Genomic DNA, 15,074 nt, shown 5'->3' on the forward strand with positions numbered 1-15,074 from the left:
TCTTACTGTCTTGCCATGAGTCATTATATCTCAAGTGCCAGCGCTGACCAGAGTTGGCCAAATCTTCACTCATAATATTCAGATGGGAAAATTAACTTCACTGTGGGGGTATTTATGCAGGAGAATCTGCTGTGCAGAAGAAAATATGTCATCAAATAATATATGGTCATCTAATTAATATTAGTTGCTTGCTGGGTCTTTATGATGATTAATCAGGCATTTAACATTAGTCTCTGGCACATTGTAAGGGTGTAATAAATGTTAGTTACTATAATTGGAAGATAGAAATTTTAGGATGAAAATGATCACTTTGCCTTATAACTACTCTGATCTCTAAAAAGTTTTGCCTGAACCCAGCCACATACATTATAGGGAGATGGGATTATAGTCTAGAAGATTAGGGTATTCCTTCTGGATTTTTATTTTCTAATTGTAAAGAGTTGATAATACCCTATTTAAATTCCTTAAAACAGTTAATTCAGATAACAGTTGAGATAATACCATGCACAAGCATTGTACTAGTTGTTGAGAAAACACTCATACAAGGCTGATGACCCTTCCTTACAGCACAACCCTCTGATGTAGACAGATGAACAGGTAGGTCAGTGCAATGGAGGAGGGCAAGGCTCTGAAGGATGAATGTGGCAGGGATTTGAGCAAAGGCAAAGCCTTGCCTTACAGGTATTTCAGCTAAGAAAACATCCAGTTAAAAATAACATAGGACTTTGGCTCTTGCATTAGTGTTTTCATTACAGCCTTTGGTTCTTTTTATGGCAGTCTGACTCAGGTTGAATCATCCTAGTAGAGTGTTTGTGCTGGGAATGCTTTATTCGAGGCTGCTTCCTATCACCAGTATCAAAATCAGAGTAGATGAAAAAGAATTTTCAGGGACTTCCGTGGTGGTGCAGTGGTTAAGAATCTGCCTGTCAGTGCAGGGGACACGGGTTCGAGCCCTGGTCTGGGAAGATCCTGCATGCTGCAGAGCAACTAAGCCCGTGCGCCACAACTACTGAGCCTGTGCTCTAGAGCCTGTGGGCCACAACTACTGAGCCCGCATGCCACAACTACTGAAGCCCGTGTGCTTAGAGCCCATGCTCTGCAACAAGAGAAGCCACCGCAATGAGAAGCCCATGCACCACAACAAAGAGGAGCCCCCACTCGCCACAGCTAGAGAAAGCCCACACAGCCATATGACCCACGCAGAAGACCCAATGCAGCCATAAATAAATAAATTTATAAAAAAAAAAATTTTCATAGGTAAAACTATAGTTGTGGTTCCGTTCCATTATTGTGGAGTGTGGAGAGCCATAAGAGGTGGGTGAATATATGAGCTGTTTTGCATCTGTTCTGTTAAAATCAAAATCATTGTGTTCATCAGACTTTTCTCCCTTAACTAGATAACGCTTAATGGCCAATCCAAAATATATATTAAAAAAAATACTTGCAGTAAGCTGTTGACCCTTAGTCATCCTATAAGTTGTAGGTGACTCATTTTAGGTGACTTGTCAGAGTAAAGTCCTTGGTGGGGGTTTGGGGGAGGAACCAGGCAACGGGGCCAAACTTAGGTTCTTTTATAACCACGGTGGCACATCATCATTATCTTTAACACTTACGAGGCCAAAAATCATCTCCTTGAGTTGAACTCTAAGGCTTCAACAAGTGTGTGTCTAAGAAACCTGGTAAATCTAAAGATTTACTTAGAATTTTAAAACCTATATTTTTTAAGAAGTATTTTGGTGGTACCAGCACTAAGCCCAGCTTCCCTACCCGCTTGGAAATAGGGTACAAAGCAGGCACTTTCATTTTCATGCTAGGATGTCAACTCTAATTCCAGGGTGTGTGTGGCGTCCAAAATATATGAAATCTCACATAAGTCTACTAGACCCTACTGGCACTTAAGCATTTGTCAAACAATTCAACCACGAATTAACATCCAGTCTTAGCCAAAAGTATGCCTGAGACAGCTGCTAATTATTCATTGTAAACATTCTTTCTTCAGCTTTTTATCATATCTTGAGAATGTTCCTAATTAAAAGTTGAAAGAATAGTACAACAAATACTCACCTGTGTTCCGTCGGATTTAATCATTAAACATGTCCCATATTGGCTTTATTTATGTATCCATCTGTGTTTTAATTAATCATTTCAAGGTAAATTGCAGACAACTCACCCCTAAATACTCAGCATGCATCTCTTAACAGTAAGAATATTCTTCCATATACCTGTGATGTCTACTAGACCAAAGAACAGTCATGAATTCCACATTAGTTAATATCCAGTCTATATTCAGAACATCCCAATTGTCTCCCAACTCTCTTTCATAGCTTTTTTTCTGAATAATGATTTAATGAAAGTTGACATATTACATTTGGTTGTTAAAGAACCTAGGAGTTCCTGGGGCTTCCCTGGTGGTGCAGTAGTTAAGAATCCTCCTGTCAACACAGGGGACACAGGTTCGATCCCTGGTCCAGGAAGATCCCACACGCTGTGGAGCAGCTAAGCCTGCGTGCCGCAACTACTGAGCTCGCGTGCTGCAACTACTGGAGCCCGCGTGCTGCAGCTACTGAAGCCCGCGTGCCTAGAGCCATTGCTCCGCGACAAGAGAAGCCACCACAATAAGAAGCCCGTGCACCTCAACTAGAGAAAGCCCGCACACAGCAACGAAGACCCAAAGCATCCAAAAATAAATAAAATTAAAGGAAAAAAAAAAAAGGAAAACCCTCTGCTTTAAAAAAAAAAAAAAAAAAGAACCTAGGAATTCCTATCTCTATATTAGTATAATCACCTGAAAGTAACATTTCTGATTTTTACTATAGTAACAAAATTACCTTCACCATATTAAAAAAAATTATAGTTACTAGCTATTCATTGAGTACTATGTATTAGAACTATGCTAAAGGCTTTATAAATTCTACTTACATGCTAATTTTAAAAAGTCCGGTTGTATTTTGCTATTAACTTTCCTAGAGGAATGTTAGTTAAAGATGCTTATTTTAGTAAGTTCTATATGATTTACAAACCTATGGTTAATAACATTTACATATTTCTATATAGCTGTTATATGAGCTAAACAAGTATTTCATTTAGATCCAGGGAAAATGTTTTATATTCAACAAACAAGTCTACTTTCCTTGGTTCACATCTAGGTTTTGAGTGAAAATAAATGAATTTGTGAAGTGTACGCCTGCTATTCTTGCCCCTCTCTCTTTTAAAACTTTTCTTTCTGTTAAAGAACTTTGTTATGGCTTTTTTGTTTATTTAATAAAAATGAGCCCTAATATTTCCTGGAGGTAGGCTGAATATAATCTTATTAACTTTTCTCCTTTTGGATATCAAAATTAAGGTTGGCTTTTCTCATTGCCTCCTTTCATGTTTATTGCCAGAGAACTGTAGATAATAATTGATTTTAGCCTTTGAATGTTACTCTAATTATTAGCTTTTCTTTTATTAAAACGTTCCCCCTTATTATTACCTTACTAAATAATATTGAATACCTCCATATAGTCACATGAGTGCCAAGTATTAGTTGTGGGAAAACATTTACAGATGTATATTCTGATTTTTATCAGATTTTTTCTGATTTTTAATGGGGCAGTCTCATTGCCTCACCTATCAAATGCAGCACAACTTGAACTATTGCAAATCAGTAAGCGATAACTGATTACATTTTTGGAAGTTTATGCTAACTTACAAGTCTTTAAAAAATGTTCTTCAGGCACTCGAAGAGTCCAGCTTCCTGAAGAGGAGTGGCAGAGACAGTGGTTACGGTGATATCTGGTGCGCTGAGCGTGGAGAATTTCTTGCTCCTCCAGGCAACTATAAGAGAGAAGATTCATTTGAAAGCTTGGACTCTTTGGGGTCTAGGTCATTCACAAGCTGCTCCTCTGATATCACGTTGAGGGGGGCACGTGAAGGTGAGTTACGTTTTGGACTGGACGGTTTATTTTTATTTCTTTGTGTATTGAGAGAAAATTGGGAATTGGAGAGAGTAGAAAAATGGAGTGAAACTATTGAGGCAAAAATTTCGCCAAGAAGTATATTTTTGTAGAGATGGAAATATAATTGGGGGTGTCTTTTCTTTCCTTCTTTCCTTCCTCCCTCCCTCCCTCCCTTCCTTCCTTCTCTCTGTCTCTCTTTCTGTCTGTCTCTCTTGTTCCTTCCTCACTATATTGCCACTAGAGGGGTGATAGTTTCACTTCTTTTAATCTTCTGTTTTTAGAGGAGTTTGGGGAAGAGACAGTTAAGTATGACCTGTTTTATCAGCGATAATCTATCCTAATTCTTTTCTCTCCAGATTCGGGTTTAATAATCTCTGCCTCTGAGGCCTAGTAACTGATATATCTAAACATAAAGCAGAAAGTAAATAAGATTCTATAAAAGTCTGTTCTAGCTCCTGAATAAGCTTTCTTTCCTTTTCTTACTTTTCTGCAAAAGTTAAAAAAAAAAAAAAACTTCTAAGAAAAAACAGGAAAATATTTTAATAATTATCTCTACCTAAGAAAAGAAATGATTGATATCTGTCATGATAGAATATTATGCTAAACTTTGATTAAGTAACAACACTGGCATTGTGTTAGAAAACATCTTTTGCGTCTGTCAGGGTCAGAGTAAACCCAGGACAAGTGTGAAAGGAACGTGTTAATGAAAGTTTCTGTTGTGGGAAGGAACTTTCTTTCAAAATCCCAATATTGTGGTCAAATCTGTTATTTAAATGCAAGTCTTTTGCCCCTGGCTATTGGGTGGTGTCAGAAATTTCTGACTGTATGCCTCTCGCAATTCAAATTGACTAGATTGAAACCACAAGTGAAGTTTCTTGAACTATTTCTGTTGCTTCCACCATCAGCATGAAAAATCGAGAGTTCTGGTTGTGAGTTTTTGCCGGATTGTTAGAGAGTTTTACTTTGCTTGTTTATTTTGATTATTATTCTTTATTTTAAGTGTTTTTCCTAATGTTTTTTTTTGCGGCCTAATGTTTTTATTATAAAAAATTTCAAACATCAGCAAAGTTGGAAGAATTTTACATGAATACCCATGTACCTGCCACCTAGTTTTACCGTAACATTTTACTGTGCTTGCTTTATCACATACCAAGCTCTCATTCTCTGTGCATTAATTATCCATCTTATTTTTTGAGGCACTTCAGAGAACATTACACTTGTCCTAAATGCTTCAGCATGCAATCATTAGCTAGAATTCAACCTTTATTTGCTGTTGTTCTTTTTTTGTTTTGTTTTGTTTTGTTTTTTGGGTTTTTTTTGCGGTACGTGGGCCTCTCACTGTTGTGGCCTCTCCCGTTGCGGAGCACAGGCTCCGGACGCGCAGGTTCAGCGGCCATGGCTCACGGGCCCCAGCTGCTCCACGGCATGTGGGATCTTCCCGGACCGGGGCACGAACCCGTGTCCCCTGCATCGGCAGGCGGACTCTCAACCACTGCGCCACCAGGGAAGCCCTATTTGCTGTTGTTCTTTTAATGTAAATTTACATAAAAGCAATGTACAATGAATTTGTTTTTCAAAAATAGAATGAATCCACAAATATTATAACAAAACCCCAAATTCTTTAGCTTTTTGAGTAGTCGTGGCATTTAAGCGTTTAAAAAGTTAATGGCTATTTGCGTTAACCTTTACAATTAGTGCTGTATTTGTTGGCTGTTTGCTGTCTAGCTTTAATGTTTTCATAGCCCAGATGACTCTTATAATAGTTTTAAGGAAATGAATGAGTTCATAATTCATCTGAGTGATTAAAGCTGTAAAAGCAGAGGTTGACATTCTCAACCCACTACATTACTTTGTCCTGACTGAAGAACCTAACACATGTGATGTTTGAATTCATATCTGACCAACAGAAATAAAAGGGACCCGTATTGAAGGCATGTGGGAGTATACAGACTCCAGTCAGTTCAAATGCACTGATCCAGTGGTGTGACTTGAAGCACTGTCCTCAGATGCTTGTTGGGTTGGGTTCCTGGCCCTTGTGAGGAAAAGCAGAGGGTTACTGTCACGCTGCTTCCTGATCTTGGGAAAGGAGTTGCAGACCATGTTTGAAGAGGGTGGAAGTGAAGACTTGGTAATTACAACTAAGGGAAAAAAAAAAGAAAATCCTGGGGGCCACCAGGATGATAAAACATTTTTGTGATCAGTATGTTGAAATTCTGCTACCTACCAGGTTGTAATCCCAAATTGATGATCAATATAATACTGATGTTAAGATAATATTTTTAGGTTAACAGAATTGCAAAGTCATATTCCTTAGTTTTATATGAAGCCTCTGTTGACTGAAAACAAAAAAAAGCAAAAACACAATCTAAAGGTTGAGAATTATGTTTTATTCAGCAGACTTGCTGAGGACTTAAGCCCAGAAGACAGTGTCTCAGATAGTTCTGAGGGACTGCTCTGAAGAGGTGAGGGTGGAGCTGGGATAAATAGGAGTCTTTGTAAAACAAAACAAACAAAAAAACAAACAAAAAACAACTCACTCAGGTAGTCAGAACATCAAAAGATTACTGTTAATTAAAGAAAAGCCAGACATCTCAAGTTAATGAATTTCAAGCTTTCCTATGTATGGAAAGATGAAAGAGTCTGGGCTCACTGAAATCATTCCTTTGACATGCACCTTAACTATATGGGGCGAGTAGCCTGCTTTTCTCCATCCTGAATCCCCTCAGGGTGCACAGTCGGGGACAGGTGCAGTGGCTGCTGGCTGGCTGGCCGCAATATCCTTTGTTTACTGATATGGCTGGTGGCATTTTTCATCCATCTCTCTTACCAGATCAAGAATATTTGCCTACTCTGCAGCATACTGTGCTGGACTAAAAAAAAAAAAAAAAAAAAGTAGCTTTAAAAATTCCGAAGTAGAAGGATCTTTTGTACAAATTTCACATGTACAAGATTTTAGCAAGAATCCTTGACATTTCTCTCTGATTTTCAAAAAATGTACTAATTTAGGAGGCAGTAAAAACAAAGCGCGAGATTATTGACTATTAATCCTTCTGGCCATAGCTGCTATACTTCCTCCTTTCTTTCCATGACTCTCCTTTCCCTGTTCCTGTCTCAAGGTCTCCTAGCTGTGTGTTCAACCGCTTCCTGTAGCCTCCTCTCTGTTACTACTGTAGACTCCTGCCAGGCACGGTGGAGGGGACGAGACTGCCTTTGGCTCAGGTTTACCCTGCAGGTGTGCTCCTGCCTAGAGCCCACAGCTCCCAGGTCCTCAGGTACCGTGCACAGCCAGCCTCTGAGAGCTCCGGCGGGAAGCATGCAACATTTGCAAAGTTTCTTAACAAATACACAGAGGCAGGAAGAAAAGGGCAGAATGGGAGGCAGCTGAAGCTTATATCTATCGTATCTATATCGTATCTATTGTGATGTTTTGTACCCTCATTTCTTCCCATGTATTTAAAAGAACAAACTGACTTTTTTTTTTTTTGAGAACAGATTAGTGTTTGTATCTGTCTGACCTTGAGGTGTATCAAAGTATATTCTTTCAAATTTGTGTGTAAATGATGTTGAATCAAAATACAAGGTTCCCAATATTTCCGTGACCACCATCAGAAAAAGCCTCGAGTTCTGTGTTCTCTTAATATTTTGGGGGGACATTAGAAGTCATTTGGTCCAACCTCATGTGTAATGTGTGATTCTTGCTCATAGGGGTCTCACAAGGATCTATCAAACTTCTTTGTGCTTTTTGCATCTCTTTCTTTGTCTTCCCTTGTCTCTCGCCTCACAGAAATTTTGGGTGACTGCATGATTTATTTTCAATGACTGAGTTTCCCTCGAACTACATTCAGATCTCGTTTTAGCCACCTTTGACTTGATTGCTAGATTTTATTCACATGTATTCCATCAACAAATTTTATGACAAATCGTGAGGGCAAGGAAGACTGGGAAGAAAAGGGGTTCAGCCATAAACCGGGACTTTTTCTGCTTAGAATGTGCAACAGTGAAAGAATGTACTGCATGCATCTCCAGTATGCAAAGCAAGTTCCTCCTGATGGGTCTTATCACAACTTCATGACAAATTTCTAAAAATATTCCCTGCAGTTAGCAGTAGAGCACTGGGTTTCCAAGGGAAAGACAAAAGCAGGCATGCTGTGTGGGTTTCAGTTGGACGAGTAATCTGGAGAGTAAAGCAAATTCTTGTGCCTTTTTTTTTTTAATAGGTTGTGAAAGTGACACAGATTCTGAATTTACATTCAAAATGCAGGACCATAATAAAGATGATATGTCATATCGAAGGATTTCGGCTATTGAACCAAAGTCCGCTTTACCATTTAATCGCTTTTTACCCAACAAGGGTAGACAGCCATCCTATGTGCCGGCGCCCTTAAGGAAGAAAAAGCTGGACAAAAATGAGGATAACAGAAGAAGCTGGACAAGCCCAGTCTGCATAGAAGCCGATGGAACATTTCCAAGGTACTGGGATGCGAGCTGATTGTTGAATTTTAAAATTCAGTCTGCTTTGTGAATTTGCCAGGATATTTAAATTTGGTAAAAAGGAATGGTCCTTAAAATGTATTTCACAGATAACATAGAACTTCATTAATGAAGTATTTCTTTTACTTACCTATATTTTTAGTCATCCGTATCTTGAAGAGATTTCTTCCGTTTTAGAATGTCAGCGTATGATTTGCCGGTTCTTTTTTTAGATGCATGCCTTTAGCTCACTGGTTATCTTTCAGCTTCCTGGATGACTTACGTTGTTCATTGTGAGCTCTGCTGTGTTACTTTCTTCCATTATTTTTTTTCTGTGTTGACTGAGCTCAGTGGACACAAAAAGAATCCTTTTATTTCCCATCAAATCAGCAGAGCAAAGCATGATTTTTCGAATCCAGATTCCTATCAGAAGGAGGTGTATGGTTCTGAAAGTGGATCAGACTCGGAGGAGGAACGGAGGTTGCCGGATATAGTTTTGGATGACTTAGCCAACCGTAGATTCCAAATGAAAAAGAGGCCCGAGGGTTTCATCTCGAAAAGCATCTCTCCTAAGTCTTGTGCACCAGTCTTTTCTCCTGCTGACCCATTAGCCACTGAGCTATACAGAATGACGAGGTCAGAAAAATTTCTCTTGGATTGGAATGTCTATTATGCTCTTGATTTTTAATATGTAAAGTAACACCCCAGATGGTTTGCAATTTGTCTCTCTCTTTTAACACATTTTGTAGTTGTCTTTGGCCCTTCTGTATCAAGCTCTTCTCTAATTAAAATGAGATGCTATTATAATGCCTTAACTTTGTTGTAGGAGCTGGAATGATGAGACTGATGAGAATGGGAACTAATTGGCTGCATTCACAGTGTAAACTTTGTGAGACAGAAAGCATGCCTCTTGTGTTCTGTGTCACAAATTGCTCACGCGGTGTCTTAACTGGTTGGATGTTTTGAACAGTAACGAGAGGAGAACTTGGGGCACAAACGTGGAGAACTGGCCAACAGTACAAGAAACTTCAGACTCCTCTTGTTATTTGGAAGAGGCAGAAGAAAAGACAAGCATACCCAACACTGTAAGGGATGATCTTTACGTGCGAAAGCTAAGCCCAATCATGCCAAGCCCAGGGAATGCTTTTGATCAGTTTCTTCCCAAATGCTGGATCCCAGAAGATGTGAACTGGAAACGAATAAAAAGGGAAACTTACAAACCATGGTATAAAGAATTTCAGGGCTTCAGGTTTGTCTCTGTGCATGTTTCTTTTATTCTGGTGTCCGCTCAGTACCCTGGCTGGGTACATTCTATGTGTACTTTTCATGAGAGAGGTTAATTTCCCTTCAACATCTGTAGAATTGCTAACTGAAAAAAACTACTGTCTAAATTTAAACTTTAGGATCTGGATCGTAAAAAGTCCTCTCCATAGCCAGAGCTTGACATTATTTTTAGTCGCATCGTTCTCCAATTCTTTGTCTTCTTTTCTCTTTCCTTTCTCTATGTCACTCCACGGTAGAGGGAATTCAGACTCTGACGATGAGGATTCAGGCTCTGACAGAAGCTCCGCCATTTTTAGTAGAATACAAAAAGCAGATCATAGGCTAGACAGCAACTGTCAGAGATGTTCACTCTTGCTGGAACTGGCTAAGAAATGGACCAGAAACTCCCGGGACACCCATGCAGCCAGGAGAACTAGTGGTGCTTCAGATGAGCCCAGGTGTACCTGCCTGCATGAGCCCGCCTGCTTGGAGTCTGGCCTGTGACGCCTGTGCCAGCTTCTGCTGCTACTTTAACCTCTGACCATGACGTGCTGAGTCGTGAACACTTAGGCACTTAATGTTTAGTTATAAAAGCATAACGTATGACATCGTGCTTTCTGTACAAGCATGTGAGCTTGAAATTCTATAGGATTAAATATTCTTTAGCACAATCACGTACAAGAGAGTATATAGTTACATGTGGCATAGACAGTTCTTGGGAAAACCGTTTTGAAAAGGCTTTTTAGGCAGTTGACCTAATTTTACAGTTGTGCGATGTGTGGAGCTGTGGAGAAAGGAAATAACTTATAGACAGACACTGGGACAGGCGAGACTGGTGGGAAAATGCAAAGAGAAGATTCATAGGAGTCTTTAGTAAAGCTTCAGAGCATTTTATTTAATCTGCTGACAACCTGTGCCTGTTGCATAAAGTGCTTGTTGCTCAGCTCTTGAAGATCACTGCTGCTTCTCTGGGAGGGGACTTAGGTCGTTGTGGCCAATGGGATGAGGAAGGGGTGGAAGGGAACACTGTGTGTATCAGGGAGCTTCACTCTCTTCCCGTTCTGGCCCCATCACTTGGCCTCAGTGGTGCCCACTGAGAGATACACTCTGCTCTTATTCCTTTAAATGGTATCCAGGAAAGTCATGGATTACGGCATTAAATGCTGGTCTTTCTTCCCAGCAAGAGTCCCTCCCATGGCCCCCCAAAATAATTCACCCACAGTGACTGGCTAGTTGGTCTGCTACCTAATTACCTTTTCTCCCCAAATTTAATAAGATTCTCCCTTCCTTTTTCTTTTCTATGCTTCAGTCAGTTTTTATTACTTCAGGCCCTCCAGACATATTCTGATGACATCTTGTCTTCCGAAACACATATCAAAATTGATCCCACTGCTGGCCCAAGGCTCATAACACGCAGAAAGAATCTCTCTTATACACCGGGATATAGACCAGATGACCTGGAGATGCCAGCCCTGGATCCTGACTTAGAGAATGATGATTTCTTTGTCAGAAAGACTGGGGCTTTCCATGCAAACCCATGTGTCCTTCGGGCTTTCGAAGACTTAAGAAGGCTTTCTGGGCAAGACGATCCTGTAGAGCAAGATATAATACTGCAGTGTAGGGAAGGTGAACTTGTACTTCCAGACCTAGAAAAAGATGATATGATTGTTCGCCGCATTCCAGCACAGAAGAAAGAGGTGCCTCTGTCGGGAGCCCCAGATAGATACCAGCCAGTCCCTTTCCCCGAACCCTGGACTCTTCCTCCGGAAATTCAAGCAAAATTTCTCTGTGTACTTGAAAGGACATGCCCACCTAAAGAAAAAAGTAATAGCTGTAGAGTGTTAGTTCCTTCCTGGAGGCAGAAGAAAGATGACATGTTGGCTCGTAAGATCCAATCTTGGAAGCTGGGAACTACTGTGCCTCCAGTCAGGTTCACCCCTGGTCCCTGCAGCGAGGCCGACTTACAGAAGTGGGAGTCCATCCGGGAGGCCAGCAGGCTTAGACACAGGAAGCGGCTGATGGTGGAGAGGTCAGAGTGTGTTTCTGCAAGGATTTGCTTGTCATGGATGGTCTTGTGTGACTTTTCTTGTGTGAGAAAGTGGCATCGTATTGCCCAGCTCTGCATGTCATGAGCCATTTGGAAGCATCCTGTAAAACATTGATTTTGCTTTGAGAAACCTTTAGTCTTTGTGTGGAAAAAGTGCAATTCCATATTTGCACATCTCAACATCCCCTCTCTGAGACCTGTTTAAGAAGGTGTATACACAAATGTTGCCCTTGGCCTTAAGGATGACTATGATACTATTCTGCCACATTGACGTTTCACGAAAATGTTTTCCAATTGTATTTACAGACTTTTATTCTCACGTCCAGGCATTTCTGAAACAGTCTGGTTGTTTGGTTTTCCATGTTTCTCATATTTCGGAGTACATGATTTTTGTGTAAAGATTTCCCTTAAAATATGGCATTGCAAGTTTCATTTAACTTGATTTTGATTTTGACCTAGACTTCTTGGACTATCGATGTGTGACTTTTTAAATTTATGGTTTAAAGTTCAGTGCAAACATTATTAAAATGCATGAATGTTATTTGCTGTCTGCTACACTTTACATGTATGTAATTATGGCCATTTTGATAATGAGTCTGCATTTATGTGTTATGCAACTTGCTGTTTTCATGACTGTTCAGTTTGTTGAACTTTGGGATTGACAAATATTGGGTTAAATGAAATTAGTAGATCTAAATCTAACTTATTAGTTCCTGGCAACAGGAAGCTTTTTTAAAAATGGGTTTGTTGGTTCAGAGGGAATCAGGAAATTCTTTATCTTAATCTGAATTCCTTGAGATATGAGATCAATGAGATTTTGAGACATGATCAAGAATGTGACTGAAGAAACAACCTTTTGAGATTTGTCCATCTCTAGTTCAACTCTTAAAGATGCTGATTTAGAAACTAACACAACTAGAAAAAATGACTTTTAATTTTTGGTTTTCTGATTTCTTAGACTCTTTCAAAAGATTTATGGTGAGAACGGGTAAGTTTTGTGGTTCACAGTAAAAAAAAAATCTGCATTTTCTTTGTCCTTTTTGTAATACGTCCTTGCACTTCTATCCTGGCATGCCACTAAATGGGGGTGCTCTGTGCTGTGCATGAGACTTAAAAAATGGGAAATCTTTCTTAATTCTGCAACCAAATGGTAATATTTCTGTCTGAGTGCCCAGTGCATGAAGTCCTATAGGACAGCAACAGTTTGTTTATTAGAAATCGAAAATTCAGGCCCTTTTTTTTTTTTTTTTTTTCTTAAGGAGTTGATGAAAAGTCACAAAAACACGTGCCTGAGATTAGGTGTATTTATTTTGGTATCTGATTGCTGCATAGACCAAACCTCTCATTTCTGGATGTTGAAGCCCAAATAACTACATTTTAGAATATCTATGATGGAAAGAGAGTATTAGCATTTACTTTGAGGTTGGAATGCATGCAGTTGGCATTATCTGTGTACTCTCAGTTCAAGGGGAGCTTTGTTAGTTGGGATGGTGAGTGGCATTAGTCTTCCCTTAGTAGGATTTGGAAACACTTTCAAGATTCCTGATTAGGGTAAAATTTTATAACATGGCTGTATTATAAAGGCAAATCAGACTTCCAAAACTGCAAAAAAATTAAAATATTGGTAGTTTCCAATATAGCTGCAAGAACTATATTTAGAACTAATTCCCAGTTTTTGTCTACATTGGTCCTCTGTGTCTGAGGATGCAGATCCTGGAGCCAATCCCCCTCGGTTACGGAGGGGCGACTGTCCAGTTGTTTAATTCTAGTCACCTGGTAGACATAAAATATGATAAAAATAATTTTCTGGAAGTATTTTCCCTTTCTAGAATAACTGAGTTAAAATAAATACTTCTTTACTTTTAGTACACACCGACTATGTAGTCTTAGTCATTCTTAGTGCAGAATAACCAGCTGGCTACATCTTAATATTTTATATCAAACTTTCTGTAACTTTGTGAACCTACCTGCTGATACTTTTTGATCAAGAAGAAAATTTAAGTATGTCAAATATTTTAATCTGCCTAAGCCTTTTCATCTCTAAGGTTCTCTAATTTTCAATTAATTAATTAATTAATTAATTAATTAATTTTTGGCTGCGTTGGGTCCTCGCTGCTACGCACAGGCCTTCTCCAGCTATGGCGAGGGGGCGGGGCCACTCCTCATTGTGGTGTGCAGGCCTCTCATTGCTGTGGCTTCTCCTGTTGCGGAGCACGGGCTCTAGGGTTGCGTGGGCTGCAGCAGTTGTGGCTCGCGGGCTCTGGAGCGCAGGCTCAGTAGTTGTGGTGCACGGGTCTACCTGCTCCCGGCATGTGGGATCTTACCGGACCGGGGCTCGAACCCGTGTACCCTGTTTGGCAGGCGGATTCTTAACCACTGTGCCACCAGGGAAGTCCCAGGTTCTCTGATTTTGATAGCTTTGGATAATTTTGATAATGTGGAGATCTTGGAAGGTACTAAAAATTACTATTTAAAGCAATATAACCATTCTAGATGTCAAAGATGTAAAGGAGCGATGGGCAGCTAATTTCAAGTACTTCTCAGCCATTGATTTTAAAAATCAGGCTCCCAGCATGCTTTAAGTGTGCCTTGCAAAGGCACATTATCTCCTATCCAGTTTCTCATGTGTGCTTAAAGCGTTTCCATCAGGGAAGGTGAACAAGGCAATTTTTAGCATGACACTTAAGCATCTGCTAATCTCAGTTCATCATGGGAAAGCTGTTTTAACTTGATAAACAAATCTTTGCAGTATCAAACATTTTGAATGATAAGTTTCAGAGGAATTTTCTTTGGTAAATAAGGCTTTATGATGTAAGCAGGTTGTTTTTCTTGACGAGGATACATATACACTGAGTACAAGTGCTTCACGCGAATGTAAACCTGTACAGCTATTCCAATGGCTCTACCTGTTCCCTCTCAGGAACACACTGTATGACTGGGTTAAGGAAAGAAGAGAAAAACCCAAATGCTGAGGCTCAGCAAGCTAAGGGTTTTCCTGGGCCAGAGCCAGCAGCAGCAAATGCCTTCTGTAGACCGTTTCAAGATTGCTGCTTGCATAGTACACTATTTGTTTTAAAGGCTGTTCCCCATGCCGTTTACTGCCAAGGTAACACAAATAAAGCAAGGTTGTCTGTAAATGCAGACTGATGAATAATGCATGACTTGTCAAATAATGGAAAGTAAACAGATATATCTTCAGAAAACTGAAGTGCATTTTAGACCACTTGCAATTAAAATATATTATTTGGGATTAAAAAAAATTCTCTCAGTTACCAGTGTTTTTCTTAAATTGATCTGCAGTGAAAACAAAAAAAGATTTAAATTGGATTGAGTGTAGACATTTAATCTAGAATTCA

General features: G+C 39.6%; 1 protein-coding gene across 5 annotated transcripts in view; it reads left to right on the top strand.

Moving 5' to 3' along the window:
• The window catches only part of LMO7 (LIM domain 7), a 121,684-nt gene that overhangs the window by 61,862 nt on the left and 44,748 nt on the right, over nucleotides 1-15,074 (top strand). For 2 of the 5 annotated variants that reach the window (XM_059995636.1, XM_059995637.1), the window contains exons 5-9: nucleotides 3,716-3,914; nucleotides 8,156-8,408; nucleotides 9,379-9,657; nucleotides 10,981-11,700; nucleotides 12,677-12,706. In XM_059995636.1, the coding sequence (XP_059851619.1) occupies nucleotides 8,194-8,408; nucleotides 9,379-9,657; nucleotides 10,981-11,700; nucleotides 12,677-12,706 (1,244 nt within the window). In that variant the 5' untranslated portion in view covers nucleotides 3,716-3,914; nucleotides 8,156-8,193. The remainder of the gene's footprint in view (nucleotides 1-3,715; nucleotides 3,915-8,155; nucleotides 8,409-9,378; nucleotides 9,658-10,980; nucleotides 11,701-12,676; nucleotides 12,707-15,074) is intronic. The other 3 variants (XM_059995638.1, XM_059995641.1, XM_059995640.1) reach the window with 2 other exon arrangements.

Source organism: Delphinus delphis, chromosome 18 (assembly GCF_949987515.2).
Source record: "Delphinus delphis chromosome 18, mDelDel1.2, whole genome shotgun sequence".
NCBI lineage: Eukaryota > Metazoa > Chordata > Mammalia > Artiodactyla > Delphinidae > Delphinus > Delphinus delphis.